This window comes from Colletotrichum costaricense (genome assembly GCF_030867565.1).
Source record: "Colletotrichum costaricense strain IMI 309622 chromosome Unknown Scaffold_3.1, whole genome shotgun sequence".
In the NCBI taxonomy this organism is placed as follows: domain Eukaryota; kingdom Fungi; phylum Ascomycota; class Sordariomycetes; order Glomerellales; family Glomerellaceae; genus Colletotrichum; species Colletotrichum costaricense.
The window spans coordinates 272435-300145 of NW_026848232.1; the positions used below are offsets into that span (position 1 = coordinate 272435).

Genomic DNA, 27711 nt, shown 5'->3' on the forward strand with positions numbered 1-27711 from the left:
CGGATGCCATTCCCCTCCCCCCCTCGAACCTTCCCAGATTGACCTTTCATCTCTCTATTTTCCTATTCGATACGTTTCCTCGCGTACACGCCATCTCGATCCCTTCAATTCGAATCAAACCTTACTATTCCTCGGAGATTTTCCCACACTACCTAAGATAGACCCAAAGTCTAGTTCAACCCCCAAAAAGCCACCACCACGGGTTGCTACAGGCGACGACCCTGTCAAAGCGCGCCTCTACCTCTTCCCGAACCCCGCCGACTTCGAAATACCTGCATGCGAATCGATCTACACGACGTCAGATCGAGGTGCAGATGTCACGGGTTGGAGAACAACGTTCATTGGCTGACGCATGGTGGAACATTGCTTTGGGTGGTGGGACCTCTTCAAAGGAACAGAGTAAAGTTATATGCATGCGATTAACATTAGATAATACAACAAAGAAATTGAGCCGGCCCTTTGAGCCCCCCTTCACACCAAAACGCCGTGGATATCATGCAGTGCCCATAGTCATTCAGTCGTTAATATTTTGTGTCGGTCCAGCTCACGAGGCCCTGGTCTCCCGCAGAGAGAGGATGTAGGGCAGATCAGTCGAGTCCGTCCGCGTCGCGAGTCTAATGACGGAGCCCGAAGCGGAACTTCCTGATGCCCTCGACCGCAAACTGACACTAGATGACGAATGGTTCGGACCATACGCCGGCCGAGTCTGGGCGAAGCTATTCATGCTGGAGGATCTCGATATGGCTCCTCTTAATGTACCCAGCGGGGTAGCCGGCGCGGTGCGATATTGAGCCCACGTATTTGCAGAGGAGTTGCGCGCGTTGACGGTCGGCGCTCTCCTAGTATAAGAGCCTTGTGTGCTCTGTGTCGCAGACCGGGATAAGCTGCGTGGAGTGGTAGGATTTGTGGCCATGGGCGCATCATTGTCGATGTCGCTTTCTGAGCCTTCGCTGGGCTCGTCCAAGGGACCGAGGACTGCCGGATCTAGCGGTCGCATGCCGCGCAGTATCGCAGCAAACAAATGCATCAATTCGCGAAATTGGGCGTTCGAAATAGCCCGCGTAGAGAAGCGCGCATGTTCGTAGGTGGAGAGGAAATCGGCGGTCGTCGCATTAAGCGAGATTACCCCCAGCTCAGCAAGGTGGCCAAGGTAGTCGCGCAGACTCATGGGTAACGGGCGCTGCAGCAAGGCCACCGCATCGGCATCGAGCATCGGTGGTTGACTGAAAGAGGTCGGATCGGGAGGCGCCAGTGTTAGGGCCTTTGCTTCGATGAGATTCGGGAGCTCGGAGAGGACGGTGCTGTACTGTAGATCCGGGAGGTCTAGTGAGTTGGGTGATGACCAGCCGTAGTGTTCGATCTCGCCCCAAACCGGTCTTCGAGGAGGTAGCGCAATGCCAGTCTCCTTTTCTGTTGTTGCCGGCTTTTTCAAGGTCGGTAGCTGAAAGCGTTTCCTTGCCGCGCTACCGCCAGAGTTCTGCTTTTCGACCAGTACCTCCTCCATATCGCCACCCAACAAATTCGTCTCAATGCGCGGCCTTGCGTCGTAGGCAATGGCTGCGCTGCGCTTCAGGTCGGCTGTGATCATTTCGTGAACCTTCTTGTTCACGTCGCCCTTCTCGATAGGAACCCATGGCTTCGGTATTGATGCGAGGATCGTCTTGTTGAGATACAGTCGCGTCGCGTAGATGAAGGATACGATTAAAGTGGTGAGGACCAGAGCGGCGGCAATGATCCATATGTTATATGGCTGGTTGTTCGAATAGGCCTGGTATATGGTGTCGCCGGGGGTGACGAGGAGGAGAAGGGCGAGGAGGAAGCATAGGACGAAGTAGAAACTTCCGTAGATAAAACGGAATATCGCTCGTGGGGAGAACATCGGGGGCGATTCGAAAGGGTTTCCCAGCGTTGAGGATTCAACCCGGGAAGCGACGAGAATGCTGGTTGAGGATCATGGACCGACGAGCCAGTGCATGAGGTAATGGAGCAAACTGGAAAAGCATGGCTGGGCGGAAGAAAGAAGCCTATGCGACGAGGGAGAATTTACCTGTAGCTAGGCTAAGAAGAACAAGTGTGAAGTCTAGACATTACATAGGGGAGAAAAGGGTATAGTACGGTGGAGGGAGAGAATGGAGGTTGGTGAATATGTAAGTAGACAAGAAAAAGGTGGAGGTTGCGCACGCAGATGCGTGAAGGTGACGACGAAGAAGATGACGGACGGGGGAAGCGAGAGGTTGGTTGGGGGGCTTTCATTTTGTTTTAGCAGTGCCTTCCCGGCCACAAAGCAACAAAGCTCAGGTGGGGGTTCCTCCATGCGGACCCCTGCTGATTTTTAGGTAGGCTTTCTATGCTCTAATCCAAAATCCGGTTTAGCGGCACCAGCGGGAAGGCGGCAACGGGCACTAACTTTTCTACATTCCAGGCGCTCAAAGACAGATGCACAATGGGATGGGACGGAATGGGAAGAGAGGGGAGTCTTCGGAATGGAGGAACCTATTTTTTACCTGCCGTGACGCTGCGTTGGCCTTGGGAAAGGCATAAGCCCCATGACTAAGAAAAGGTAGCGTCTGCTGTCTTACACGTGCGCCAGTGCGCAGTCGCGGGCATCCAATCGTCTCGTATCATTGCTCTCGACTAGCTCAAACCGATGAGCTGACGCAGGCAAGGCCGGTTTGTGCGCCTCACTTAACATGTGATGAGACCGTCAATCAGCCCTTCTGTTGATAAAACCATGATTTTGCTGCAATGTTTTACTGCCTCGTGAAATCTGACTATGATACACGTCGTTATGCCGTTATGCGTGCCTGTTTTGCCTACCAAACGCCCCTCACAAAGTATGGTTGTACCGTGACACCACATATGCCAAAGCCTGTGACTAGCGGGCTTGCTGCATCTCGGGTCCTTGGGATCTGACTTCACTCGTGGGAAGTATCTGTTGGGCTGCCGCCTCCTTGGCCAGTCTGATATCCGTGCGAGTCAACCTCAAGTCGCTGCTGTATCGTTCAAACTCCGCAATCACTTGGGCCAAGCCCGTCTTCAAGGCTGCAATCACTGCTTCCACCTCGGGCGCAGTTCTATCCTTCTCAATATCGGTCCAGTGAACGGGAAAGCTGTCCTTGAATGCCTCAATCTTGGTGATGACGGTTGTAAAGGTGCGGATGATGGTAGGAACATCCTTTTGTACCCTGCCGTAATTATCATCATTGAGACTGTGAACGGCCAACAAGCTGAGCACATCAACAGCGTTGACGTACTGGCTCAGTTCTGAGTACGGCGTTCCGAGGATAACGGCGGTGAGGCGGTTGCGGAACTCTTGGCGAAATATCCAGCCAACGTACTCATTGCCAATAACCTTCAGCGCCCATGTCTGGAACTGGTTCATTAGTTGAGGAGAAGACAGCGCCTCTTGCTGCTCCTTGCTCAGAACCTTGTCACGGGCCCCGCGCAGCGTCTTCTTCGCGATAGGGCTCAGCTGCGACACTGGTGAATGGCCGGGGTGGCTTCCCACCTGGGTGAGGGCCTTTTCCAGCTCGCCGCGCATCGTCTTGTTCGCGGGCTTGCTAGTGAAAATAGGGTCCTCCTTCAATGGCGCTGAAGACCGAGCTCGGACTTCCGCAGTTGGCGCTGGGGCAGCCGGCACAGCCGCGGGCTTTCCGTACTGATCGATTCTTTGTTCGATACTCTTGATGGTAGTCAGGCAGTAAATGAATATCTGAGACCACGTAGAACCATCTTTACGGTCGATATCCATGAAGATGGCCTTGCGTCTGCCTTCTTCGTTACGAGCAATGTATGCCAATTCCCAGAGGGCAAAGCACTGTCAGTGTTAGCTTGAGGATCGGTGTATGCTGCCTGATTGTACACTTACCCGAACGGAGTCCTTCTTGCTCTTAAGACCATTCAGAAGACTGCCGTTTGGATCCTTGGATTCACTCGTGAGAGGCTTGCCGTTCTTGAGAGGCGCCTTAACCATGAACGTCGAAAACGCATGATTGGCTGTCTTCCAGATGGCGGTGATCAGGAAGCCAGCAACCGCGCATCGGAACATCAAGTAGATGTCTCCGGGCCACTGAGGCGGAAGCATGTTGGTTTTCGGAAGGTTATAGAAAGGTCGCAAGAAGAACAAAGCCCAGCCCCAGAAGAACGATCGCAATGCCATGAAGTATACCACTCCGGCGACAATAGTGGTGCTGATACTTCTGACGCCAGACTGGATAAGGATCGCAGGGACTTCGCCCAAGACCTTATTCAGCGAAGCATCCCCAGAAACCTTGACTTCGCCTCCCTCAGACCGCGCGACATCGATGATGAGCTTGTCTTGGTCTTGGTAGAAGTGGAAAATCGACTGAACAGCGGCGCTGACGGCCATGTAGCAGAAGAAGATCAACGTTCTCTCGTTCACGCGGGCGCGGTCCCCACTATAGTATGTGACCCATCCCAAGTTGGCGCTCTCCGGCAGGGCCCAGAGGTAAACATGACTGAATAGAGCGCTCGAGAACCCGTAGAAGAGGAAAGCCTCGAGAGTGTGAATGCTAAAAAAGAATTGCGCGAACGCGTGGAAGGTCGAGTTGGAGGCGCGGGCGCCGACGTGGTACTGGGCAATGCGTAGGATCAAGATCGAGAGACCGCAGGTGAAGAGGAACAGTGTTCGAAAGCCTGCGGGGCCAATGGGGAACCAGGACCAAAAGTCTACGAGAGGCTAGTTAGCTGCAAAGCTTCGCAAGCATGCATCTTAAACGTTCATCACTCACAAGAGCTCCAACCCGAGAGGAGGATGGCTTGCAAATAAGAAATAGCAAGCAGAATAGTAGCGGTAGAGGAAAATCGCCTGTGCAGCGCAGGCTGCAGAAAGTCCTTATACGGAGCCCTTCTGACTGTTGCCGGTGCCATGCTGAAGGTGCATGGTCATCGAGACCGAATGTTTGGGAGGCTGAGGTTTGGCGAGGCTGCACTGGGACTTGTGACGGGGCCAGGATCTGGAAGTAAATAATGTAAAAATCTCCAGTACAACAACACGCAGCTCCCGCTTGAGCTTGCTTGAGGTCCAGGGGACCCGCCCTGCACACGGACTGAGCCACATGTATCACGTGGAGATAACACAATCAGGCACCACTATTGCGAACAGGAGCTGATTGGACGGAAGGTGGCGCCCTTACGTAGTGTTCCAGCCACAGCCGACGACGACATGCAGGTTCCTGACCATCATTACGAGTCTATCGTCCGCAGACATCCTGACTGATACTTACTGGCCAAATAAACACATCCGTGAATCACAACGGCGCCGTTCCTTTAGTCCGATTCATTTGTGAATACTTTGCCCTCGAAATTGCAATCATGTCGTACGACCAGTTATCTTCGCTCGAAGCCGGCCGATCGGGTCGTCAAGGCGGATACACCGATGATCCCGAGTTCAAGCAGCTTCAGTCCCAGTTGACCAACAAGATCTTCAACCTGCGGCGCAACATCCAGCAGCTGACTACTGATGTAAACATCCTCGGAACGAAGCGCGATACTCCCCGTGTCAGAGAACGAGTTCACGACCACCTCGAGAAGACCCGCGATCTGTGCAAGGAGATTGGAGATGGCGTCAAGAAGCTCCAGACGTGGGACGATCTGACGGTTCGTACTCCACAGACTACTTGCGCAAAGCCGTACACTAATAAACCGTGCGCATAGAAACAACAAAAGTACGATCAATCCAGAATCTCGACCGACTTCCAAAACGTCCTGCAAGAGTTCCAAGACATCCAGCGCAAAGCACTTGAGAAACAACGAGCGTCCGTCACAGCTGCGCGCGCAGCGACCGAAGGCGAGGGAGCTGATGCGCCGGCTGGATCCGAGGAGCGTCTCGAGCTTCAACAGCAGCAGGAGGTCAGCCGCCTCGCATCACAGGACGAAGTGGACTTCCAGGAAGCGCTCATTGTCGAGCGTGAAGAGGAGATCCGAAATATTGAGCAGGGTGTCGGCGATCTCAATGTGTTGTTCAGGCAGGTGGCTCAGATTGTGACCGAGCAAGGCGAGCAGCTTACTTCCATCGCGGATAACGTGGAAGATGTGCGGGACGATACCCGGGGCGCTCAAATAGAGCTCCGCCAAGCGGCGAGACACCAGAAGGCGGCTCGCAACAAGGGGTGTTGTCTGATGCTCATCCTGGCAGTCATCCTCACCATTATCATTCTCGCAATTGTATTGGACTAGCACGTCATGGGGGTATTGGGGGTTTCTTTATTTGATTGCTGTTTCTACATTGGCGTTGTGGTGGCGTTTCGCGAATATTGTACATCAGGCGCCCAAGTACAGCTAAGGATACAATCTGGGACAGCGTGTCTTCTTTCTCTATCATTGCCATGGCTTTTCTCCCCAAGACTACAACCCCCGCAAGTGTAAGCGCTCGTAATGAGGGGATGGCTTCCAAGGGTCGTGTTTGCCGCGTACTTTATCCATAATCTTGACAGAGATCTGGGAGAAGATCATTGAAGAAATCCAGTAGACAAATATGCCTGCTGGCAATTTGATACAAAGTGCGGGAATCAAGATTGCCGTGAGAAGTAGACCTCTTTGGAGGCGAATTCGCCATCTCAGACCCGGAGGCACATTCTGCTCAGATGTTGAGAGGTTGAATACATACTTCCTCATTTCGCCTCTAGGCATCGTTAACCAGCCCAGAGTGCCCATCAGCATAGCAGGCAACAATATTGTTGGATCGGCTACCGTGAGGTCGGTAAACCATAGCACGCCACCATTTGCCATGCCTTCCGCAACATAGCTTAGTGAATCCAGGTTGCTAGATACAGCATCGGCAGACGAAGAAGCTGCTGCTGATGCCTGTTCCGTAACGGAGGTCGAGGCGACACCGGCTGAAACCTCCTGGTTCTTGTAGTTGCCAGTGAGCAAGGATAGAAGTCCGCTGTTTGCACCACAAAGACGCCTCAGAGATTCAGACATGAGATACCATATGGGCAGGCCGAGTGCTGGGGCCCAAGTCTTCCAATTCTGGGCCCCTAGCTCTTTCAGCATTCGTTTCCGAACCTTGGCTAGTTGTATGGCCCTTGAGAGACGGGTCCCACGAATTACGTGACTCCAGGCGGCCATAAATGGTGCGATTTCTCCCTGTCTTTCAACGACGCGTCTGGCGTAGTATTGAAGCGGTGCTCTGCACAGAGAGATGAGCAAGGCCGAGAACACGATGGTGCCTGTCCAATTTCCCGTCGCGTTCATCGAGTGCAGCGAAACAACTACTTGCGAGGTAGCTTCGACGCTGCTGTTGACGAGCCCGCCTAGACTAAAGTTTCTGGCACCGATTTCTCGTTGAGGTGATCGTGCCGTCCTCGAGACAAGGTGTGGGCGAAGAGAGGCAGTGAGTGGCCTTGCTAATGAGAAACCGATGGATTGGCGCAGGCCGGGTGTGATGGCGCAACGCGCCGCTCTCAGGGAAGCCATGATGAGATGCTTAAATGTTCATCAGAGGGCATGAGAAGGAACACTTTCTTCGAAAACTTGCGGCGCAGGGTAGTGGCCCTTGGAACGAAGGATGCGGGCTGGTCAAGGATCGTCAAGGAGCTGAGGCTAGATTTTGTCAATAGTTGATCATGAGAATATCTGAGTTTACGTCGGGCGTTCAGTGGTCAATTCAGAGCAGCACCAACGGACTGGTGCACGGGCCATTTTGATTCAACGGGCGCGGCTTGAGCGGATCTACAGCTCGCCGGGGCCGGAAAAGAGCTGGACCCTTTAGAGGTGGGGGTCGACTGCCCACTGTATTCGTACCGCTGCAGCTTCCCCCGCCCCATTTTCTAGCTTGCAGTACAACCTGGCCAGTTTGCGAGTCCCCTACCTCACCATAGCATCCCACGACGTCAACGGGCAATGCTGAAGCTGGACTTGACCGACGCCCCCTTCGGCTTCGACTCGCCCTCTTTTTTCCACCTCGACACCACCAACGGTTCCCAAGTTTGTCGAAGCAAAACCAAAACCTAATCCTACGAATTTTGCGATCCCTTCACCCCGATGCCCGAAATCTGCTCAGCGCCGTCTGGGCAGACGCCCTTCTCTTTTGGCCTCGATCCCTGGACCCTAGCCTACGTCGTCGTGCCGATCATCGCTTTTACTCCGATCGCGACCTACATCATGTTTCCTCTGCTGATGAAAGGCATTGGTTCCCTGCTGGGATGGTACCTACGAAAAAAGACAGAGGGAAGGAGAGCACAGCTTCTGGAGCTCAAGACTGCTGAGCAACAGTCATTCAAGAACACCCAAAAGAGCTCCAGCAGCGGGAAGAACAATGTGCAGGCACAAGCTTCCGGAAGCTCCGAAAAGAAGGACTCAGAATGGACCGGGGTCGTTGGGTTCTTCCACCCTTTCTGGTATGTCGAACGATTGCAAAAGTCGCCAAAAGGACGGTCACTAACAGCAACCAGTAACGCTGGCGGAGGAGGAGAGCGAGTCCTTTGGGCTGCGATCAAGACCACTCAGGAGAGATACCCTAATGCACTCTGTGTTGTGTACACTGGCGACCATGAAGTGAACAAGCAGGCCATGCTCGAGCGCGTCAAGGTTTGTCTCCCACCGTAGAACCCCTCTTTCCTCATACTAACGACATGTCTCAGACCCGGTTCAACATCGACCTGCATCCCCCGACCATCAACTTCCTCTACGTCAGCACAAGACACCTCGTTCTGGCCTCGACATGGCCTCACTTCACCCTCCTTGGACAATCGATTGGATCTGTAGTGTTGGCATGGGATGCCTTCCAGCTCCTTGTCCCTGACATCTTCATTGATACTATGGGCTATGCCTTCTCCCTGGGTTTGTGCAAGTTGCTCTTTCGCAGAGTTCCTACTTGTGCCTATGTTCACTACCCGACAATTTCGACTGATATGCTGGAATCACTGGACCCCAAGGCCGAGACTGGAAGTCAGGGCGTCAACGCCGGCAAAGGCGTTGGTATCCGAGGCAAGGTCAAGAAGTTCTACTGGAAGATGTTTGCGGCCTTGTACTCCCGGGTTGGATCTACTGTTGACATTGTCATGACAAACTCGACCTGGACCCAAGGTCATGTCCAGAAACTCTGGGGCCCCTACCGCCAGGCCAAGGGAAGGAACAACCCTATCGCTGTCAACTTCCCACCCTGCGCTGTCGAGGAGCTCGAAGAGGCAGTAGAGGTATCCGAGGCCAGTGAGCGGAAGCGAGAGCAGGCTTTGGTCTACATTGCTCAGTTCCGCCCCGAGAAGAACCATACCCTGGTCATTCAAGCTTTCGCCGACTTCCTGAACACCAAGTCCGAAGCCGCCAAGGAGGCGAAGTTGGTCCTCATTGGTAGTGTCAGAGACGACCACGACTCCAAGCGGGTGTATACGTTGCGCCTCTTGGTGAATGAGCTCGGCATCAAAGACCGTGTTGAATTCCATTTGGACGCTTCGTGGCCTGAGATTCTGGACTGGCTGCAGAGGGCCTCCGTCGGTGTCAACGGCATGTGGAACGAGCACTTTGGCATTGGTGTCGTCGAGTACCAAGCCGCCGGTCTGATTTCCGTTGTCCACGCCAGCGGTGGTCCCAAGCTGGATATCGTCATTGAAATCGACGGCCAGCCCACTGGTTAGTATTGACCTAGCTTTCTGTGAAGATGAAGACTAACCAGCTTATAGGTTTCCACGCTACGAATGTCAAGGAGTTCGCCGAGGGCTACGAAAAGGCCCTCTCCATCAAGGATCCACTCCCTGTTCGCCTCCGCGCACGCCGGTCGGCCAAGCGCTTCACCGAGAGCGAGTTTGACGAGAAGTGGATCGCCCAGATGGAGAAGTTGGTGGCCATGACGCCCTAGATGCATTGTTGACTCTTGCCTGTATTTCTATATGTACTTTGATAGACTCGAGGATACCCCTTTCCTTCAGATAACCTCAATAAACCTGGCTTATGTTGCACATAAAATCTCATCATCTAGCGTAAGCGTGATATATCATCTAAACCATCTACACCACAAATGCACCACTATTCTTCTGCCGCGGCTCGCTCGCGGCCTCGAACACGCCGTCTTCAAAGATGATGCCCTGCACGGCGCTGCGGCCCTCGGGCACCCACGTCACGTCGTGGCCCTTTTCGAGCATGCTGGCGACGGTGTCGTTGTCAAAGGCGTACTCGAACGTGACGGTATTGGGCATGAGCTGGTCGTGCAGGCGGGGCTCGCGGAGGGCCTGCTTCATGGTCTGGCCGTGCTCGAGGACGTGCCAGGTGACCTGGGCCGTGGAGCTGATGATGCGGGAGCCGCCTGCCGCGCCGACGGTGACGTAGAGGGAGCCGTCTGGGTGTTCTACGATGACGGGGGTGATGGAGGAGAGGGGCCGCTTGTTGGCGCGGACGAAGTTTGCGGGGGAGGGTTCGAAGCCGAAGGCGTTGCGGACGCCTGGGATTGAGAAGTCGTTCATTTCGTTGTTGCTGGTTGTTTGTCGGTGAGTGGAATTTACGGTGAGAAGGGATGAATAGGAGAAGGGGAATTTACAGGATTACGCCGGATAATGGGTCCATGATTTGAGCGCCAAAGAGGAGGTTGACGGTCGTGGTCAGGGAGGTGGCCATGCCGGACTTGTCCGCTGTGACGATATGCGACGTCCCGAACCCTTCGCTCGAGTACACGCCCTGCGGATCATACCGCTCAACCGGCTGCGTCTGGTTATCCAGGATCCTACCGCGGATATCCTTGGCCGTAGCCTCGTCGATAAGGGTATCCTCAAACGGCCCGATGCCTTCCACGAAGTCCGGGTCACCGAGCAGAGACCGGGCGCCGTAGGCGAAGCGCATGGCCTCGTCGAAGCGATGAACGCCGAGCTTGGTGTCGGCGGACTCAGCCGGGTCGAACTGCTCCATGATCTTAAGGGTGTTTAGGCAGACGGCGCCGCTGGCGGGGGAGCCGACGGATGTGAGGCGGTGGCCACGATAGGTTATGGAGAGGGATGGGCGGGTGACGACCTTGTAGGAGGCGAGGTCTTCTAGGGTGAGGGTGCCGTTTGTGGCGCGGACTGTGGCGATCATGGATTCTGCTATGGGGCCGGAGTAGAAGGCTTCTGGGCCTTCTTCTGCGATCTTGGCGAGGGTGCTGGGTGTTTTGTCAGTTTCTAGTTTTCTGAGAGATATGTGAGTGTGTGTGAGGCTTACGCTCCGTAACGTTTGCGGTAGATGGTATCACCAAGTTGGAGGAGCGTGCCTGCTCCGTGTTAGTTCACTACTTCCTACTGACCTACACTCGGAGGATTTTAGAGACTCACCGTTGGGAGCAAACTCCTCAGCCCATACTGGATCTTCGACGAGAAAGTTCCACTGCCCTTTGATAGCGGCGTCCATATATCGCACCAAGTCCGAAGACACTCGGAAGCCCGCAGTCGCCAACCTCGCAGCCGGGGTGACGACGCTCTTCCAGGGCAGAGTCTTTTGAGATGACCAAGTCAGTAATGAGAATCTCTCGCTTTCTTTCCAAGCTGTTCACTTACACCGTACTTCTTGTGGATGTATTCCAACCCACGAACCTCGCTCGGCACGCCAACGGCAAGGCCGCCGTAGACACTACCCGCGATGTTGCCTTGGTACATATCCTGGAACGCAGCAGCCGGCGCAGCCTCTCTAAAGTCCACAGACTCGTAGTTCCCATCAGCGTCTCTGATGACGACGAAGCCGCCGCCGCCGATGCCGGAGTGGTACATGCCTACGGTTCCAACGCAGAACGTCGTACCGACCAGCGCGTCGACGGCGTTTCCCTACATGCGGGTCAGGCCTTGTGTAACCTTGCTGAGAGATTATGAGAAGAAAGTGGACAAAATACATACACCTTGCGCAAGCAGATCACGTCCAATCCTACTGCACTCAACCGACTCACTTGCAACGGCGCCAGTGTCGCCAGCACGAGGGTTAAAGACGAATTCCGGTATCGCTGCGGCCGAAACCGAGCGGAATTCGGCCAGCAAGAGCAGTGAGGCTGAGTAATGCCATATTGACTTGGGAGATGTCTCTGTTCTCGGTTAATCTCTTTTCATGATTTCCAGAAGATGCTGATCTCCTCTACTGGATGGGATGAACTCACTCATCTTGGAAAGGTGGTTAATTCTAAAGGCCGGGCGGCGGTCTGTGGACTCCAACACCGGACGGTACCTCCGAGACTCAACGTGCACAACGGCCGAGAAACCGATAAGAGATAGCGGAAGGGATGACAGAGGGACTCGGGAGGTAAGCAACTCTCAGCGTTGCGTCTCTTATCTACCGCGATAAAGAAGCCTCCTATACCCAACAGATCACCAAGACAAGAGAAAGGGTTGTGAGTAAGCTGGAGGCATTAAACGCCGTAGTCGGGGGAGGGCCATGACTTATTACTACTGGGTCCCCGGCGATTGCGACAGACCAAGTCGCTATTACCAACTTGGTCCCAGTCCCAGATCCGGCAGGCACAACTGATAAGCGAGTTCTGGGGTCCAATATGTGGGCCACACTTACTTAGCTAAGTACCTACAGAGTAAGATAGGTACCTCAAGGTGTGGTGGCACTTAGTGGGCGAGTGACAATTGAAAGTGTGCCGCATGATAGCAGTCATGCTTGATGAAGCCCCACACCGAGTCCCAGGGACGCCAATCAGCGACGGGCGAATTAAGTAATTCTCAGCAACCTTCAGATGGGCGACAACTTTTTTTCACAGGTCGCATGTCACAAGCTTCAACTTCAAGTCTTTGACTTCATACTTTCATCTTACACCAAATTTTTGTACTTTCAAGCTATACTGTGACACGGTGCTCTTAGCGGGTCATCTTGTCTCATAATTGGTGTATTACCAACATTGGCTTGAGGCGTTCAATGGGTTTGCCCCTGCGGCTCCTTCCGAGACTCACTTCATCTTCACTACGTCCGGCTGTCAACGCCCTCACATTCACCCGGGCCTCAAGCTCGGCCCCGGCAGCAGCTCACCGGCCACTCATTCGCAGAGTCATCATGTCGTCAGCAGCAGAGGCGCCTCAGGCGGCGGCAGCGGCACCAGCAGCAGCAACAAATGCAGGAGAGTCATCTCACCAAGGTCAGGCACAGGTGCAGGGTCAAAAGAAGTGGCAGAATGGCGGAAACAAGCCCAATGGCAACAAGCGTTCATTCCAGGGCGGCCAGGGAGGCGGAAGGGGCAAGGATAAGCAGCGCAAGTCGAAGCGTGAGAGGAACATCACCGAGGGCTCGTCAGAAGAGGTCTTGGCGTTCGACGTGCAAGCGCTCATCGCATTGCGCAAGGAATCACTCCCCGATGCACCGGCACCGGCGGCAGGCGAGGAGGTCAAGGACGGGGAAGAGAACGGAGAAACGAAGACCGAGACCCAAACACCCTCAGAAACCCTCCCAGAGACCTTTACCGAAATCGAAGTCGAAGTACACGCAATCTCCTCAACGGGAGACGGCCTCGGCTTCCAGCTAGGTTCGACCTCAACACAAGTCTACGTCGTCCCCTTCGTCGCACCTGGCGACATCGCAAAGGCAAAGGTCATTAGACATGTCCGCGAGGAGTCCTACTCGGTAGCCGACTTCGTCTCCGTCGTTAAGGCGGGCCCCCTCCGCGACGATGCCCGCGTCAACTGCAAGTACTTTTCCCAGTGCTCCGGCTGCCAGTTCCAGATGCTCGACTACGACACTCAGCTGTCGCACAAGCGCTCCATCGTCGACAAGGCGTACAAGAACTTCTCCAACCTGAACCCGGACCTGGTCCCGTCCATCAGGGATACCATCGGCAGCCCCTTACAGTACGGCTACCGCACCAAGCTCACGCCGCACTTTGACGGCCCTCCTGGCCACCACAAGAGGAATAAGCCCAAGCAGGCGCTGAGCAAGGTTCCCGAGATTGGATTCAACGCCAAGGGCCGCCGTCATGTTCTGGATATTGAGGACTGCCCTATTGGAACCGACGCCGTTCGCCTGGGCATGAAGCGCGAGCGTGAGCGCATCGCCAGGGACTTTGGCAACTTCACAAAGGGCGCCACGATCCTTCTCCGCGAGAGCACAAAACGCTACCCAAAGAAGGTCATCAGCAACGGCAACGCCAACACCACAGCAGCCACGGAAGAAACATCCACGACAGAGGAAGTATCAGCATCAGCATCAGCAAACGAAGAAGAACAACCCCCCGCAGAAACCCCCTCCGACGCAGTCCGCGTCGAGACAGACGCCCACGTAGACATCAAAACCTGCCTCTCCGCCACGGGCGCAATGTCGAGCGAGTACATTGACAACTACCTCTTCACCAACCCCGCAAACTCCTTCTTCCAAAACAACAACTCCATCCTCCCCAAATTCACCCAGTACATCCGCGACCACGTCATGCCCCCCGCCGGCCCCCACCGCGACCGCATCAAATACCTCATCGACGCCTACTCCGGCTCCGGCCTCTTCACAATCACCCTCGCCTCCCTCTTCACCGGCAGCACAGGCATCGACATCGCAAAGGATTCCATCGAGTGCGCCCGCAAAAACGCCCGCCTCAACAACCTCCCCGAGTCGCAGTGCAACTTCCTCGCCGCCGACGCGCCCCAGCTGTTCAAGCAGGTCACCTACCCGGCCGACGAGACCGTCGTCGTCATCGACCCGCCGCGCAAAGGCTGCGATAACGACTTTTTGAGCCAGTTGTTGGCGTTTGGGCCGAGGAGGGTCGTGTATGTGAGCTGCAATGTTCACACGCAGGCGCGCGACGTGGGCGTGCTGGTGCGCGGGGACGGTGGGGATGGTACAAAGTACGAGATTGAGAGTATCGTGGGCTTCGACTTCTTCCCGCAGACGGGACATGTCGAGGGTGTGGCGGTATTGAACAGGGTCGAGAAGAGTGCTTGATTAACTTGCCTTACATTGATTGCATTGGGACGGGTTGGGATCTCATATCACGGGAGAGAGTATACAAAAGTTTGCGATACCAGCATTGGTCTGATAATTCGAAAAAGCAGCAGCCACCAGAGTATGGACGTGGCATGAGACCGTTCTCTCAAAACATATTACCAAGTCTTTTACCGTTTTATTTCGTGATCCTCTTGTTCTGTCTACTCTTGTATGAGGTTTTTCTGTCTGCACACAAAAAAGGGAGACCAAGTCTTTCAGCCCTCCAATGTCCGATTGTCCTCTAGCAGAATCTTCAACGCTTGCACCAAGACCTCAACCACCTCCGCTCGCCGACTCTTCTTAGCGGCCTCCTTGAGCCCTTCCAGACCACCCTCCTCAATAATCTTCTTCCGCGCATTGGCCCCTGGAGCGCCCTCAGCAGCCACCATGTTGTAGATGATGAAGCCGGCGCGGTGCCGCAAGTCCTCATTGTCGTCGGCGCACATGTCGAGTATGACATTGACGCCTCGCTCACGTTCCACAATGGCTTGGACGACGTTCTCGTGGCTAGTGAGAGCCGCTAGAGCACCACCTGCTGCACTGCGCGTGCCTTCGTCCTCGGCGTCCGCCAACGCGAGTAGAATGTGCAAACGGCCTTTTGCTGCGGGACTGCCGTCGGCATACAATGCCAGACCTTCCACGGCCTGCACGAGATTGCAGATAAGCTCAACGGCGGCCTTTGACACGCGCGGATTCGAGGAAAGTAGCTGGTCCTCGATCTGTGGCCACGCTACTCTGATAATGGCTCGTCTGGTATCGAGGTCATCGGTCGACGCGAGGTTGGTGAGCGCCATCAGCGCTTCGAACGTCGGAAGAAGGTCGCGGTGCTCCGCAACTGGGTCTGTGGGAATGATGGAGATGAGCGGGCGGATCGCAGAGCTTTGCGGGTTGGAACGACTGCCGCCGAAAACAAGAGCCGGGTTGGTGCTGATGAGAATGCGCGCCAGGGCTTGCGCAGCAGTGCGACGGCCGGCGGCTTCGGACTCTGGGAGCAAAGCCCACGCAGCCAAGAGAAGCTTGACGGCGCCTTGCTGAGCAAGCTTGCCGCGCAAAGATGTCGTAACTGAAAGAGAGTAAATGATAGCGACAGTGAGTGATAGTGACGCGGCCGAACCACCCTTGCTATGAGTTACTAAAACCGGTGTGACGCCGGCCTCGAAAACGCGCCGGCATCGTTCTGCCACATGGTCGTTGTCGTTGAGAGGATCGGGCCCGGCAGACTTTCCAGCAGCGGCGGCGTATGCCTTGAGCTGGTTCATCTTCTTCTCCTCCTCGGATAGGTTGGGTTGGTATCTGGTGAGATTCACCAAGATGCTAAGCGCACCGTACGTCACGGGTGACTTGGCCGGAGCGTCGGCCAACGTCTTGACAAGTTTCTTTAGGAAATCCGCGTTCCCTGCCAGCTTTTCCTTGATGGCGGGCCGGATCGATGCGTAGGCCAGCCCTTCGATAGAATGTTGGTGTCCATGGTCGTCTTCGCTGAGGAGCATGGAGGTGAACCTCGTTGAAAGCTCCTCGATGGTTGTGATTGCAGGTGATATCTTCCCTTGCCCGTCCTCATTCAGCGCCGGCGCCGTGGGCACTGCCTTCGTTCTGAAGTCAGTCAGATCTGTGATTGGACGGCTTCATGTCCGTTTGTTGATGAATACCATACCCTCAATTTCGCCAGGATAACCGCTGCCAAGTTTTGAACCTGTTCCGAGTGCTTGCGCATGGCGACGGAGCCTTCCTTGATGGAATACTCAGGGTCCTGTGACATTTCCTTGGCGATCTCCTCGGGATCCTGGTCGACAACCTCCTCCAACCACTCAGTGCAATACTTGTTCACTGCGTCACGGCACTGAGAGTTCATGCATGCAGCATTGAGCATCTCCAAGCAGGCAGTCTCGACCTTGCGGCTCTTCCACTTCCGTCTCATCAACGGGCCGAGGGAGCTCAGGAAGCCCTCGCTGAGGAACAGCTCCGAAGTGAGGTCAGGAACGACCGGGAAGGTGGAGGCAGCCACACAAAAGGCGACGATGTAGTCGTCATAAGTGCCCCTCTTGATCTTGTCAAAGAAGAAGTTGGACAGCTTCTTGGCACCATCATCGCCGGCGGCCTTGAGATAGGCGGATGTGGCGATAACGGCGTGCGCGCGAACAATCTCGGGCTGTCTCATGTCGAGATATGTCAAGATGGTGTCGACGCAATCACCATCAATGAGCTTGCATATCGTGGGGGCACCGGTCTTGGCCTGGATGAGCTGAAGATCCTCATTCAACAGCTTGGTGAGCTGGTCGAGATCGCGAATGGTTTCATCATCCTCCTGGCCGCCCTCCATTAATCGCGCAAGAACGAGAAGGGTCTCATCCTCTCTCGGAGGCGCCGTGGTGGGAGCGGAAGCTTGGGTGACGGCGGCCATTGCAGTAGTTGTTCGCTCAGGCTGGGAGGCGGTTGAGCGAGCTGTGATAATGTATACTTTGGTACCACGTCAAGGTGTGTTGTTGAGTGAGTGAGGAACGGACAGACCTGGGACGGACAGAAAAAGCCTAGAACAAAACGGGGCGGAACGGTTGATATAAGTAGGTACCTTGCTGCGGTGATTAGGGCGGCGGCGGCGACAGCGGACTGTGCGATGCGTTGGTCACAAGGTAAGGTAAAAGGTCCGGCGATGACAGAGGCGTGAGGTGGCCGTGGAGGAGGATTTGGGTAGGGTTGATTGCTAAGATAAGAAATGGCAGACGACAACCCCAAAGAGGTTTCACAAGTGAGACTTGTCACTGGTCAGTGGGTGCGCGTTGATGGGCAGTCACCACCAGTGGCAGTCCAGCAAGAAGGTGAGGTGCACAGCGCACGCAGTTACTAGTACCTACCCGTATCTTAGGTTGCCTACGGGGTTTAAGGTAGGTGGGCCACGTACTCGAGTCGTCGCGATTACATACGGGACCTCTCTCGGGCTTACCTTGGGTGCCTTATTCAGTATTGCCGTGCCACCCAGAGGAAGCTCAGCCGGTCTGGGTAAGTTCAAGTACCAAGGAGTAAGAACTGACGATGGAATGGAACCACCGCTGGGCTGTTTCTGTTCAACCGTCAGCTCCTGATACAACGGACGGGCTGACTGTTGCAATCTACGGTGCTCCCATCTTTTTTTAGGTACCACGGGTGCCCCTCCTTGGCTACCATTTGTAGCAGACTACACCCCTCACTGAGCACCCTGCCCGCACAAACACTGACGACTGACTTCGAAAGAGACTCGTGTCACTCTGTCGAGCCTCAACCATTGGAACCCAACACTTACACCGCCCGCTCCCGCATCGTCGACAGACAGGGTCTCCACACGTTTCTTTGCTTGATAAATAATGAGTGCCGTAGGTGATACGCAGATGGTAAGTGCTTGCCTACCTACGTCATGCTCGAGACAGGCACATCCCACTAAGGTACCTAGGCTTGGAAGGAACAATGAGTCCCCGTTGTAGGGGAGGAGCGGGGCGGGTTTGCTTGAATGTACTTCACAGATTGGCAACCACGCAACCTAAGCAAACGGCAAGGTGCTATTATTCTCGAGCTTACCTCATCAAAATGGAAACAGCTCCCCTCGAGCTGGTGCGCGTCGATCGTCTCTGTCACTCAACGCGCCCCCCACGTCAGGAGCACGCCTGAGTGGAAGTTGCTGTCGCTTCCCCTTCGGAGCCTCTTCCCCGTCGTCCCCGGTCCTGTGCCGTCCAATCAACTTTGGCAGGTTTCCCTGCCGTCCAGTCTGTTGGAGCACAGGCCAATTTGAAGCCCGGGGCACATGGGTTACGGATATTTCTGGATGAAAGCTAGCTTCGTTGCATCACCACACCTCACACAAACCCCTACTTGCGAGACAGAGGGAAAAAGAAGAGCAGCTCACCCTGCCTGTTTGTGAATGACACTGCGCCAAGAGACCAATTCTATCCGTTTGGCTTCAAGGACGTAGGATTGGACTGGGTCCGAATCGAACGAGGTCCCTGGATAGTCAATACAACCCACAGGCTTCCAACACCTTTTCGAGCCAAACCACAGATGCTCCGCCCGTGACACTCTCTCGCGACCAGGCGCCCGTCGCCCTTCGAGGCCATCGTCGACTACCGCATCCTCCTCCGCCATGAACGCCGTCGACGCTTCAGACCACTACGAGGTCTCCTCACATGAGGCCACCCCTTCCCTCTTGTCCATTGTCATCGACACGAACCCTCGAGCCTGGGCCGCCCTCAACGATATCCTCCCACTTTCAAAAGCCATCGCCAACATCCTGGTCTTCGTCAACGCTCACCTCGCTTTCAGCAATGCGAACCAGGTCGCCATCATCGCCTCTCACAGCAACCGTGCCGTATGGCTCTACCCTTCAAAGCCTGGCGCTGCCACAAACGGCAGCGCAAACTCTGAAGATGTCGCAATGACGGGCATCGACTCCTTTGCGCCGACCCCCAACCAGTCTTCGGCCAACAAGTTCCCTCAGTTCGCCCAGATCGAGGCTGCCGTCATGGCCGCGATGCGCCAGCTGGTCGACGCAACTACCGAGGCCGACCTAGCCTGCACGACGACACAGCTCTCAGGCGCCCTCACCCTCGCCCTCACACACATCAACAAGACCTCTCTCTCGCTCAACGAGACCAACAAGGCCCCCGACGTGGCCCGCCCGACCTCCTCCGCCCTCAGCCGCCTCCGCGCCCGAATCTTCATCCTCTCCGTCTCCGACTCGGAGCCCGTCCAGTACATCTCCACCATGAATGCCGTCTTCGCCGCCGCCCACTCCCAGATCCCCATCGACACCCTCGCCCTGTCCGGCGACGCAACCTTCCTCCAGCAGGCGAGCTACATCACCGACGGCACCTTCATGCAAGCCGCCAGCCCACGCGGCCTCCTCAGCTACCTCATGTTCGCCTACTCCGCCGACGCAGAGGCTCGCTCTTCCCTCATCCCGCCAACCCATCACACCGTCGACTTCCGCGCCGCCTGCTTCTGCCACGGCCGCGTCGTCGACACGGGCTTCGTCTGCAGCATCTGCCTCAGCATCTTCTGCGACGTGCCCGAAAACTCAGAGTGCCTAACCTGCGGCACGAAGCTCTCTCTCGGCAGCTATGGCGCCAAGCCTGCCGTTATACCGCGGAGGAAAAAGAAGAAGAAGAAGACGGTCCTGGCGAACGGCCATATCAGGGAGGAAACGGGCAGTGCGGCGGGCACCCCTCGTCCAGGATAAAACACATGACACAAAGCATGGACATCATTCGAGTGATGGTTAATACGGGTTGGCCTTAAATCAGAAGCACCGCCAGGAGTGCGATAAATGTGAATAGGCAGCCAGCACAACACGATGCCGCCAGCCTGTTGCCCATGGCTCAAAGTCTCAAGGCGGCTCCATATCGCGAGTGGCATCCAGTTACTCGAATCTGATCATAGCGAGTAGCGAATTCCATCGCAGACCAAGGGGCGGGACTGCATGGATCTACTTCGTTTCTTGAGGTCCCTCAGAGTCGCACGAAATTTAGCAGATAACGGCCCGTCGTTGCGATTGGATTGAATCGGGCGTTTAGGACATATAATGGCACAATAGAGTTCCCTCTAAAGAGAGGAACGAATTAAAATTCCGGACAATGCTTCATAAACATCTTATTTCTTTGGGAAATCATATGCCTGAAGCATATTTCTTGTTTTCTGCCTGAGTTACCCTCCAGATGATGCTGCTCTAGGAGGAATGCATGCTGCACGAAGAAGGGGTATCACTACCAAGTAAGAATAACTTCAACTCCTGGCTCTCTCAGGTCTAGCCGTGTTGATGTTCAACTCTGCGCCATTTGACCACGAAAGTGTGCCGTCTAAACTCACCATCTTTGGCTGTGCTCGTTCAACCCCCGGCTAAGCACATCATTGTCCCTGCATTCATGTGCCAAGATCGACTCGTATTCTTCGAGCGCCTCGCGTGACTTGAGCTGACTCTCCAAGACGAGACATGACGCACACGGGCTCCTTATCGGAACCACCCATCGAGGCGAGTGCGAAAGAGTCAGTGTTGTGGGCAAAGTATAAGTAATACCCTGTCCGTGTCTTCTTGACTGTCATTACACCAATTGCCCCGACCGAGTTGCAGTTTTTGACGCCAGGGTGGCCCATGAAGTCGTTCGTGATGAAGGACTCCATGATAGCGTCTTCGTCCCACTCTTCGATGTCTCTGCCGTTCGGTCCACGACGGGTGCTGCCATAGATTCGTTCAGCACACCGTTGAGACGCCATGGTGGTGGCCATGTGCTCTCCCGTACCGCTGGTCACCGCGGCAACACTGACTTTGTCTGGATCTTCGGGATCGCAGGGAACGACAGCAGTACCGATGCCAACCAGAGCAGCGGGGCCTATACGTCCGCGATGCTTCATTCCGATGCCTCCAGAGGATGAACCTGCCGCAATGTTCCCTCTTTCGTCGATAGCTATGGCTCCAACAGTGTCGGTGATGACGTCCTCGTGATCCAATTCAGTCGCAGAAAACGGCCTCTTAAGTCCACGAGGGCTGCAACCCTGCAATTGTGCAATTGTGCTTGCATGTCTAGCCCCGTCTGTCCACTGAGATGACATTGTGCCATCACGATTTCCCTCTTCCGCCAAGTGGCTGGAAGAGGATGTCAGAGGGTCTCTCTCTTGCAGCAGGTGAGGTCGAGATCTGTTGACGGAGGGTATTGAGGCTCCTACGTGACTCAATGGGGATCTCTCAATTGTTGCCCTCGGAGGTGTAATCCGAGGATAGCCCTGCATCTGCTCGGGCACCGGTGAGCCTCGGTGGGGTGAATCTGGCTGGCCCTCGTTCCATGTTCCATTGAGAATAGCATTGGCATGGTCTCTCTGCTGACTTTGGTAGATCCGGGAGGGAACCGTTGTCGGCATGTTGTCATACTGCTGACAGTTCTCAGCTGGTTCCTCGAGTGTTTTGCGGGTGCCTGCTTGCTTGACTTTGTCCTCAGCTCGCTTGAGATCCTCCTGCCAGCGTAGGAATCGATCTCTCGCGTTCTTGGATATGAGGTAGTCATTGGGCACGATTTGCATCCCGTTTTCCACCGAGAAGTTTTTGGCGCCCTCCCCTACCAAGATGTTCGGGGGTACTCGACGCAACGATAACGGCTGGTTGCTCTTGTCTAGAATCAGCTTTGCGAGACAGATTGGATTTCTGATGTCTACAGGATCAATGTCAGCCAAAGTCTCGGCTTCAACAATCGATAATCAACTAACTGGGAACTGCTCCGCAGGCACCGCTTCTTCCTAAATGGTCAACGATAGTTGCATCGCATTCCACGGTCCCGTCCATCGACAAATTAGAGCCATAACCCGCGTTGGTGATTTCTTTGTCTTCGAGGACACGCAGAGCAGCTTCGACAGCTTCCGTTGCAGTGGCACCTGATTTGAGGAATTTCATTCCCATGGAAGCCGCACTGGTGATGTTAGCATTGATGCTATGAAGCTCTGGGGGTCAACGTACTCGCTGCAAGCCTCTAGATGGACTCGCTCGTTCTGATGACTGTGAAAGCCGGCGCCGGCGTGGATGAAGATAGCACCCGTAAATTTTCCTTTGTGCTTCCGCTTGAACACTCGGTCGACTGTGCCATCAGCACCTCCCACCTTTTTTGGACGGTTGGTTCTGGGACCTTGGACCTTGGTGTTTTCCGAAGGGGTTATTTCACCTCCCGCAGCTGTGGTGGCCGGGGTGTGCTTAATCTCAGGGGCCAGCCTTTCCATTCCACTGTCAGCCCGGCCGAGCTTGGCTTCCGAGCCCTGAGAGTCCCCCTTCGGTCGCTGGTGCAGAAAACACTTGACGGTTGTGTCGGTGGGGAGTATGGATGGCGTTGCTGGCTACGAGCTTGCGTTCCACATTGGCTGCAGCGCAGTGTGGCTTTGAGTTGGAAGAAAGTGATGCTCAAGTGTGGCCTGGCAGGCAATGATGGTCGATAATTTGGGGATAAAACTTGAGGTGCCGGGTTGGTCAGTCGACAGTGCTGTTGAGAACCAGGCCCGAAGTCGTGCTATTGAGACTTGATGGCTGGAGCACCTAGCCAATGCACCCCAAATGATATAATGCTAGGACGCAACGATCGTTGAAGGCTTGTCCCCGGGGCCGTTCGACAACCATCTAAGAGATGGAGCGGAAAGGTGGTCTTAGGTCAAGAGGAGAAACGAGGTATGAGAGATGTGGCTTAGGAAAATAGCCAAGGAGAAACTGCAAGACTTTCAGGTCTAGAGGGGTTTCCGCATCAGTTCAGAAAAGCCGAAGTGCCGACTGTTGAAGAAGGAAGGGTCGTTGTGTAAGGCGGTTGCAGAGCATTCAGTGGAATCTAGTGTGTCCAGGCTCCTTCCTGAGGCCACACGTTCGCTTAACAAGGCCAGAAGGAGGAAAAAGCAGTGAGGTGAGTTCTTTCGGTCGAACTGTCGAATGAGGTATCAGAGCAGATGCCTAGTCAATGTTGAAATGTCCTGCACAGGTAAAAAGGAAAAGACAGACTCCAGCGTGTCGAAGATTGCAGATGTCTTCTACTTTGTCCAGCCGCTTCTGACTCAAAACCTAACGCAGGTAGATGGTTAAATTTTAGCAGAAGCATTGATTTCCTGAATTCCAGTACACGCAAGAAATGAAACGGCTCTATATTTCCTGATAGACCTCACGGCATGAGCGATCGAGTGTCGTTGAATCTCGAAGCAGTACGGATACAACCTGCTTAGCTAAGTTGATTACAGTGTTGCATAACAGTGCATACCAACATACACCGTCTTTCCTCCCTGAATGTCTTGGTGGGGCTCGGTGGTGGGGCACCGACCTCTCCCATGGCTGGAGAGTCCACCCACTCTGATGCACAGCCGCAGGTTGGGAGCTTCCATCGGTGACAAGGCACACACTTCCGGCTACCTTGGGACGTACGTCGTAATCAACTCCACGACACATCCAACGCCTCGACGACCTGTTCACCTTTGATTGATGCCGCAACTGAGCTAGAGTCTCAACGAGCGCATCCGAAAACACATTCACGATGGCGAACCAAACGCCTGCCGTTGTCATGGACAAGTAAGCCACCAATGTCACCCTGCCCCGCATCCCCCGAGGCAGACGTCAGTGAGACCATCACCAGCTAACGGGTCATCAACAGCGGCACGGGATTCTCGAAGCTCGGTATGCCAATTGAACAGCTCTATCACACAAATTCCGATCCCTATCTCTGACGTCTTAATCAGGTTTCGCCGGCAACGACTCCCCGTCCTTCGTATTCCCGACCGCCATTGCGACGAAAGGTGCTGCTGGAAGTGCAGGAGGAACGGGCTCCGGCCGTCCAGCTGTCGCGAATAAGCCATCCTTCCTGACCGGCGGCGCAGGTGCGGGCGGCCACTTAAACTCGAAGCGCGGAACCGAGGATCTCGACTTCTTCATTGGTGATGAGGCCATTGCTGCTTCTGGAGGACCCGGTTAGTTGGATGCGACGGACGCGTTCTTGGATGACAGCTACTGATCGAGATTCAGGCTATGGTCTTCACTACCCTATCCGTCACGGCCAAATAGAGAACTGGGTTAGTCATGACAAGGCTTCGACTGTGCTGGACTTGGGCTGACCGCTTGCAGGATCACATGGAACGGTTCTGGTCCAACTCCATCTTTAAATACCTCCGCGTAGAACCCGAAGATCACTTCTTCCTCCTCACCGAACCGGTACGATACGGGATACCTCTTTACAAGCCGCGGAAGAGTCCAAGCTGACTTTGTCATAGCCCCTGAATCCCCCGGAGAATCGCGAGAACACGGCCGAAATCTTCTTCGAGTCCTTCAACTGCGCCGGTCTGTACATTGCCGTCCAGGCTGTGCTCGCCCTTGCCGCTTCATGGACCTCTTCCAAGGTCCACGACCGATCTTTGACCGGTACGGTCATTGACTCTGGTGATGGTGTTACCCACGTTATCCCTGTTGCTGAGGGATACGTCATCGGATCCTCCATCAAGTCGATCCCCATCGCAGGTCGCGACCTGACCTACTTCGTGCAGTCGCTGCTGCGTGATAGAGGCGAGCCGGACTCGTCGCTCAAGACGGCTCAGGAGATTAAGGAGCAGCACTGCTACGTCTGCCCCGATATTGTCAAGGAGTTCTCTCGCTACGACCGGGACCCCACCCGCTTCATCAAGCACCCGGTGCTTCACCCTGGCGGCCGTCAGGTCTCCGTCGACGTCGGATACGAGCGTTTCCTCGCCCCCGAGATCTTCTTCAACCCCGAAATTTACAGCTCCGACTTCCTCACGCCCCTCCCCACCGTGGTCGACAACGTCATTCAGGCTTCCCCTATCGATGTGCGTCGTGGTCTCTACAAGAACATTGTTCTTTCCGGCGGAAGCACCTTGTACAAGGACTTCGGTCGCCGCTTGCAGAGAGATATCAAGCAACTGGTCGATGCCCGCATCCGAGCCAGTGAGGTTCGCAGCGGTGGTGCTAAGTCTGGTGGCTTGGAAGTCCAGGTTATCACGCACAAGAGGCAGAGACATGGTCCCTGGTTCGGTGGTAGTTTGCTGGGACAGACGCCCGAGTTCCGTTCCTACTGCCACACCAAGGCTGAGGTAAGCCTTTCATTCATCCTCGTTTTGAGCGCTGTTGCTGACTTTCTTTATAGTATGAGGAGTATGGCCCGAGTATTGTTAGACGGTTTGCGTTGTTGGGCGGCCCTGGTGGTTCATAAATCTGGGGATTTGTGCTATAGAGACTGCGAGCCAATACTTATCTCCAAAAGGCTACCACCACCACTATTTACGAGAATCAAAATCATGACCACTTCCTGTCATGCCTTTCCTGCACGTGCGAACGAGGAGCCGGCCGCGTTCCTTAGCTGGGATGGGTACCCAGAAAACTGCTGTATTGTGTCTTGTCATCTCATCTTGCTCTGTCCACTCGAGGTGCATTCGACGAGAGCAGACACCTGCCTAGAGTGTTTGGTCGACACAACTCACCACGCTATGTCCGGATCCATAGCCACGATTGTGCTTGATGCAGAGCACAGAGTCAGCATAGTCACTGCACGATAATCCTTCCGTGTAAGAATCATGACCAGTCGCTAGATGAGATGGGCTACGCCCATTCCCTCCTGTATCTCAAAATTATAACAATTTGAGTTCATGCACTTCTAGTCAGCTGGGAAGACTCTAGAGTGTTGCGCTGCTAACATGCATGCCAAGACTGATGTTCGTGAGTATTTGGGGCTTGAACTCTGGCGACTATCAACATTTGGACATCTTATAGCCAGTCTGCAAAAAGTCAAGAGTTTCTCACAAGTGTCACAAGCTCAAAGAAAACTGCAGAGTGTTTTCCAAATTTGTTCATTACTCGTTTCCAATAGAACGAGAAAGATATATATCATACACGCTGAACTCCCTCCCAGGTTAGGTATCCTAAGCAAAAGCCCCTTTGAAAAAAAAGACGTCAGATTCATCCACTCGCCCGCCGTGAAACACAACCACTGCCGCCCGCCACCCAACCGCCGCCGTTAAGGCCCCAACCTTTTTGGTCTCTCAAGAGTTCACATTACGCCCCCCCAACTTTTTGTTTCGAGATCTTGTCTCGTTCGTCTTATTTGCTGGTGTCGACGACGTAGCGGCCGGCAATCTGGCCCTTCTTCATCATGTCAAAGACCTCGTTCAGCTGGCTCAGGCCGACGGTCTTGAACGGTGCGTTGATGAGGCCGCGGCGGAAGAACTCGAGGGCCTCAGCGGTGTCCTTGCGGTTACCGACGTAGCTGCCCTTGATGTTGATCATGCGGATGACGGTGTCGAAGACGGGGGCGCGGAGGTAGGCGTTGGCGGGCAGGCCGATGCAGACGACGGTGCCGCGGGAGCGGACGTACTGGGTGGCCTGCTGGAAGGGCTTCTCGCTAACGGCGAGGAGGATGACGGCGTGGGGGCCGAGACCCTCGGGGGTGGCCTTCTTGACGTCCGCGACGAGGTCGGACGAGGTGGTGAAGTCGACGTACTCGGTGGCACCGAGCTTCTTGCACATCTCGCCCTTCTCGGCGCCGCCATCAATGGCGACGGTGTGGATGCCCATGGCTTTGGCGTACTGCAGAGCCAGGGAGCCGAGACCGCCACCGGCACCGACAATGGCGACCCACTGGCCGGCACGGACGCCGGACTCCTTGAGACCCTTGTAGACGGTGATACCGGCGCAGAGGACGGGGGACACGGCCTCGAGGCTGACGTCCTTAGGGATGCGGGCAACGTGGGCGGCCTTTGCAATGGCGTATTGCTGGAAGCTGCCATCGACGGTGTAACCGGAGAGCAGGGCGTGGGGGCAGAGGGGCTCGTCGGCGTCCTGGCAGAAGGTGCAGGCGAGGCAGGAGCCGTTGAGCCACTTGATACCGGCGTAGTCGCCAATCTCGACGTCCTTGACGAGTTCGCCGCGGGCGACGACGACACCGGCGCCCTCGTGGCCACCGACGAGGGGCATCTTGGTGTCGAGGGGCCAGTCGCCCATCATGGCGTGAAGATCGGTGTGGCAGACACCGGAGTACTTGACGTTGATCAAGACCTCATCAGAGGCGGGCTTCTGAACGGGAATCTTCTTGTAGACGGCGGCTAGGATATCATGTTAGCGATAATATGAACGAGGTATGAGGGATGCTGTGGTTACATACGGCCTCCAGTCTTCTCGATAACCTGAGCCCATTGCTCGGTGGGGATCTCGGGAGCGGCCATTATGATGGTTTGTGTTGGTGAGATGTGTGTACGAAGATGTCTCTGAAGTACAGATGAAATCTGGGATCTTCCTATGAAGTAGAAGAAGAGATTGGAATGTAAGATGGAAGGCTGTTGAGCTTGGATCGTTTGATCTGATCAGAC

At 54.9% G+C, this 27711-nt stretch overlaps 12 protein-coding genes across 12 annotated transcripts; 5 read left to right on the top strand and 7 right to left on the bottom strand.

Moving 5' to 3' along the window:
• Positions 1 to 544: 544 nt before the first annotated feature.
• On the bottom strand, positions 545 to 1879 carry CCOS01_02892 (sucrase/ferredoxin domain-containing protein; the record flags this gene model as incomplete). The annotated part of the gene is made up of 1 exon (XM_060451079.1): positions 545 to 1879. One exon carries the CDS (start codon positions 1877 to 1879, stop codon positions 545 to 547), a length of 1335 nt encoding a protein of 444 aa, XP_060317344.1.
• A 996-nt stretch (positions 1880 to 2875) lies between these two features.
• CCOS01_02893 (nucleoporin protein Ndc1-Nup) lies at positions 2876 to 4890 on the bottom strand (the record flags this gene model as incomplete). The annotated part of the gene is made up of 3 exons (XM_060451080.1): positions 2876 to 3817; positions 3869 to 4689; positions 4752 to 4890. The coding sequence occupies 3 exons, from the start codon at positions 4888 to 4890 to the stop codon at positions 2876 to 2878; spliced, it is 1902 nt and encodes a 633-aa protein (XP_060317345.1).
• A 444-nt stretch (positions 4891 to 5334) lies between these two features.
• On the top strand, positions 5335 to 6198 carry CCOS01_02894 (SNARE domain-containing protein; the record flags this gene model as incomplete). Its single annotated transcript, XM_060451081.1, has 2 exons — positions 5335 to 5619; positions 5677 to 6198. 2 exons carry the CDS (start codon positions 5335 to 5337, stop codon positions 6196 to 6198), a joined length of 807 nt encoding a protein of 268 aa, XP_060317346.1.
• A 168-nt stretch (positions 6199 to 6366) lies between these two features.
• On the bottom strand, positions 6367 to 7440 carry CCOS01_02895 (uncharacterized protein; the record flags this gene model as incomplete). Its single annotated transcript, XM_060451082.1, has 1 exon — positions 6367 to 7440. One exon carries the CDS (start codon positions 7438 to 7440, stop codon positions 6367 to 6369), a length of 1074 nt encoding a protein of 357 aa, XP_060317347.1.
• Positions 7441 to 8007: 567 nt separating this feature from the next.
• CCOS01_02896 (alpha-1,2-mannosyltransferase alg-11) lies at positions 8008 to 9820 on the top strand (the record flags this gene model as incomplete). Its single annotated transcript, XM_060451083.1, has 4 exons — positions 8008 to 8363; positions 8418 to 8553; positions 8607 to 9594; positions 9645 to 9820. 4 exons carry the CDS (start codon positions 8008 to 8010, stop codon positions 9818 to 9820), a joined length of 1656 nt encoding a protein of 551 aa, XP_060317348.1.
• Positions 9821 to 9968: 148 nt separating this feature from the next.
• Positions 9969 to 11999, bottom strand: CCOS01_02897 (gamma-glutamyltranspeptidase; the record flags this gene model as incomplete). The annotated part of the gene is made up of 6 exons (XM_060451084.1): positions 9969 to 10431; positions 10496 to 11089; positions 11149 to 11197; positions 11259 to 11418; positions 11481 to 11744; positions 11814 to 11999. Coding segments are annotated over 6 exons (1716 nt in total), but the record flags the coding sequence as incomplete, so codon positions are not given.
• Positions 12000 to 12963: 964 nt separating this feature from the next.
• CCOS01_02898 (uncharacterized protein) lies at positions 12964 to 14832 on the top strand (the record flags this gene model as incomplete). The annotated part of the gene is made up of 1 exon (XM_060451085.1): positions 12964 to 14832. One exon carries the CDS (start codon positions 12964 to 12966, stop codon positions 14830 to 14832), a length of 1869 nt encoding a protein of 622 aa, XP_060317350.1.
• Positions 14833 to 15089: 257 nt separating this feature from the next.
• Positions 15090 to 17275, bottom strand: CCOS01_02899 (uncharacterized protein; the record flags this gene model as incomplete). The annotated part of the gene is made up of 2 exons (XM_060451086.1): positions 15090 to 16460; positions 16529 to 17275. The coding sequence occupies 2 exons, from the start codon at positions 17273 to 17275 to the stop codon at positions 15090 to 15092; spliced, it is 2118 nt and encodes a 705-aa protein (XP_060317351.1).
• Positions 17276 to 18982: 1707 nt separating this feature from the next.
• On the top strand, positions 18983 to 20077 carry CCOS01_02900 (transcription factor tfb4; the record flags this gene model as incomplete). Its single annotated transcript, XM_060451087.1, has 1 exon — positions 18983 to 20077. One exon carries the CDS (start codon positions 18983 to 18985, stop codon positions 20075 to 20077), a length of 1095 nt encoding a protein of 364 aa, XP_060317352.1.
• Positions 20078 to 20757: 680 nt separating this feature from the next.
• CCOS01_02901 (threonine aspartase) lies at positions 20758 to 22596 on the bottom strand (the record flags this gene model as incomplete). Its single annotated transcript, XM_060451088.1, has 3 exons — positions 20758 to 22037; positions 22093 to 22292; positions 22340 to 22596. 3 exons carry the CDS (start codon positions 22594 to 22596, stop codon positions 20758 to 20760), a joined length of 1737 nt encoding a protein of 578 aa, XP_060317353.1.
• A 1283-nt stretch (positions 22597 to 23879) lies between these two features.
• CCOS01_02902 (actin-like protein 3) lies at positions 23880 to 25562 on the top strand (the record flags this gene model as incomplete). Its single annotated transcript, XM_060451089.1, has 7 exons — positions 23880 to 23914; positions 23997 to 24019; positions 24082 to 24309; positions 24365 to 24411; positions 24464 to 24550; positions 24610 to 25443; positions 25497 to 25562. 7 exons carry the CDS (start codon positions 23880 to 23882, stop codon positions 25560 to 25562), a joined length of 1320 nt encoding a protein of 439 aa, XP_060317354.1.
• An 884-nt stretch (positions 25563 to 26446) lies between these two features.
• On the bottom strand, positions 26447 to 27567 carry CCOS01_02903 (alcohol dehydrogenase 1; the record flags this gene model as incomplete). The annotated part of the gene is made up of 2 exons (XM_060451090.1): positions 26447 to 27447; positions 27507 to 27567. 2 exons carry the CDS (start codon positions 27565 to 27567, stop codon positions 26447 to 26449), a joined length of 1062 nt encoding a protein of 353 aa, XP_060317355.1.
• Positions 27568 to 27711: the final 144 nt, after the last annotated feature.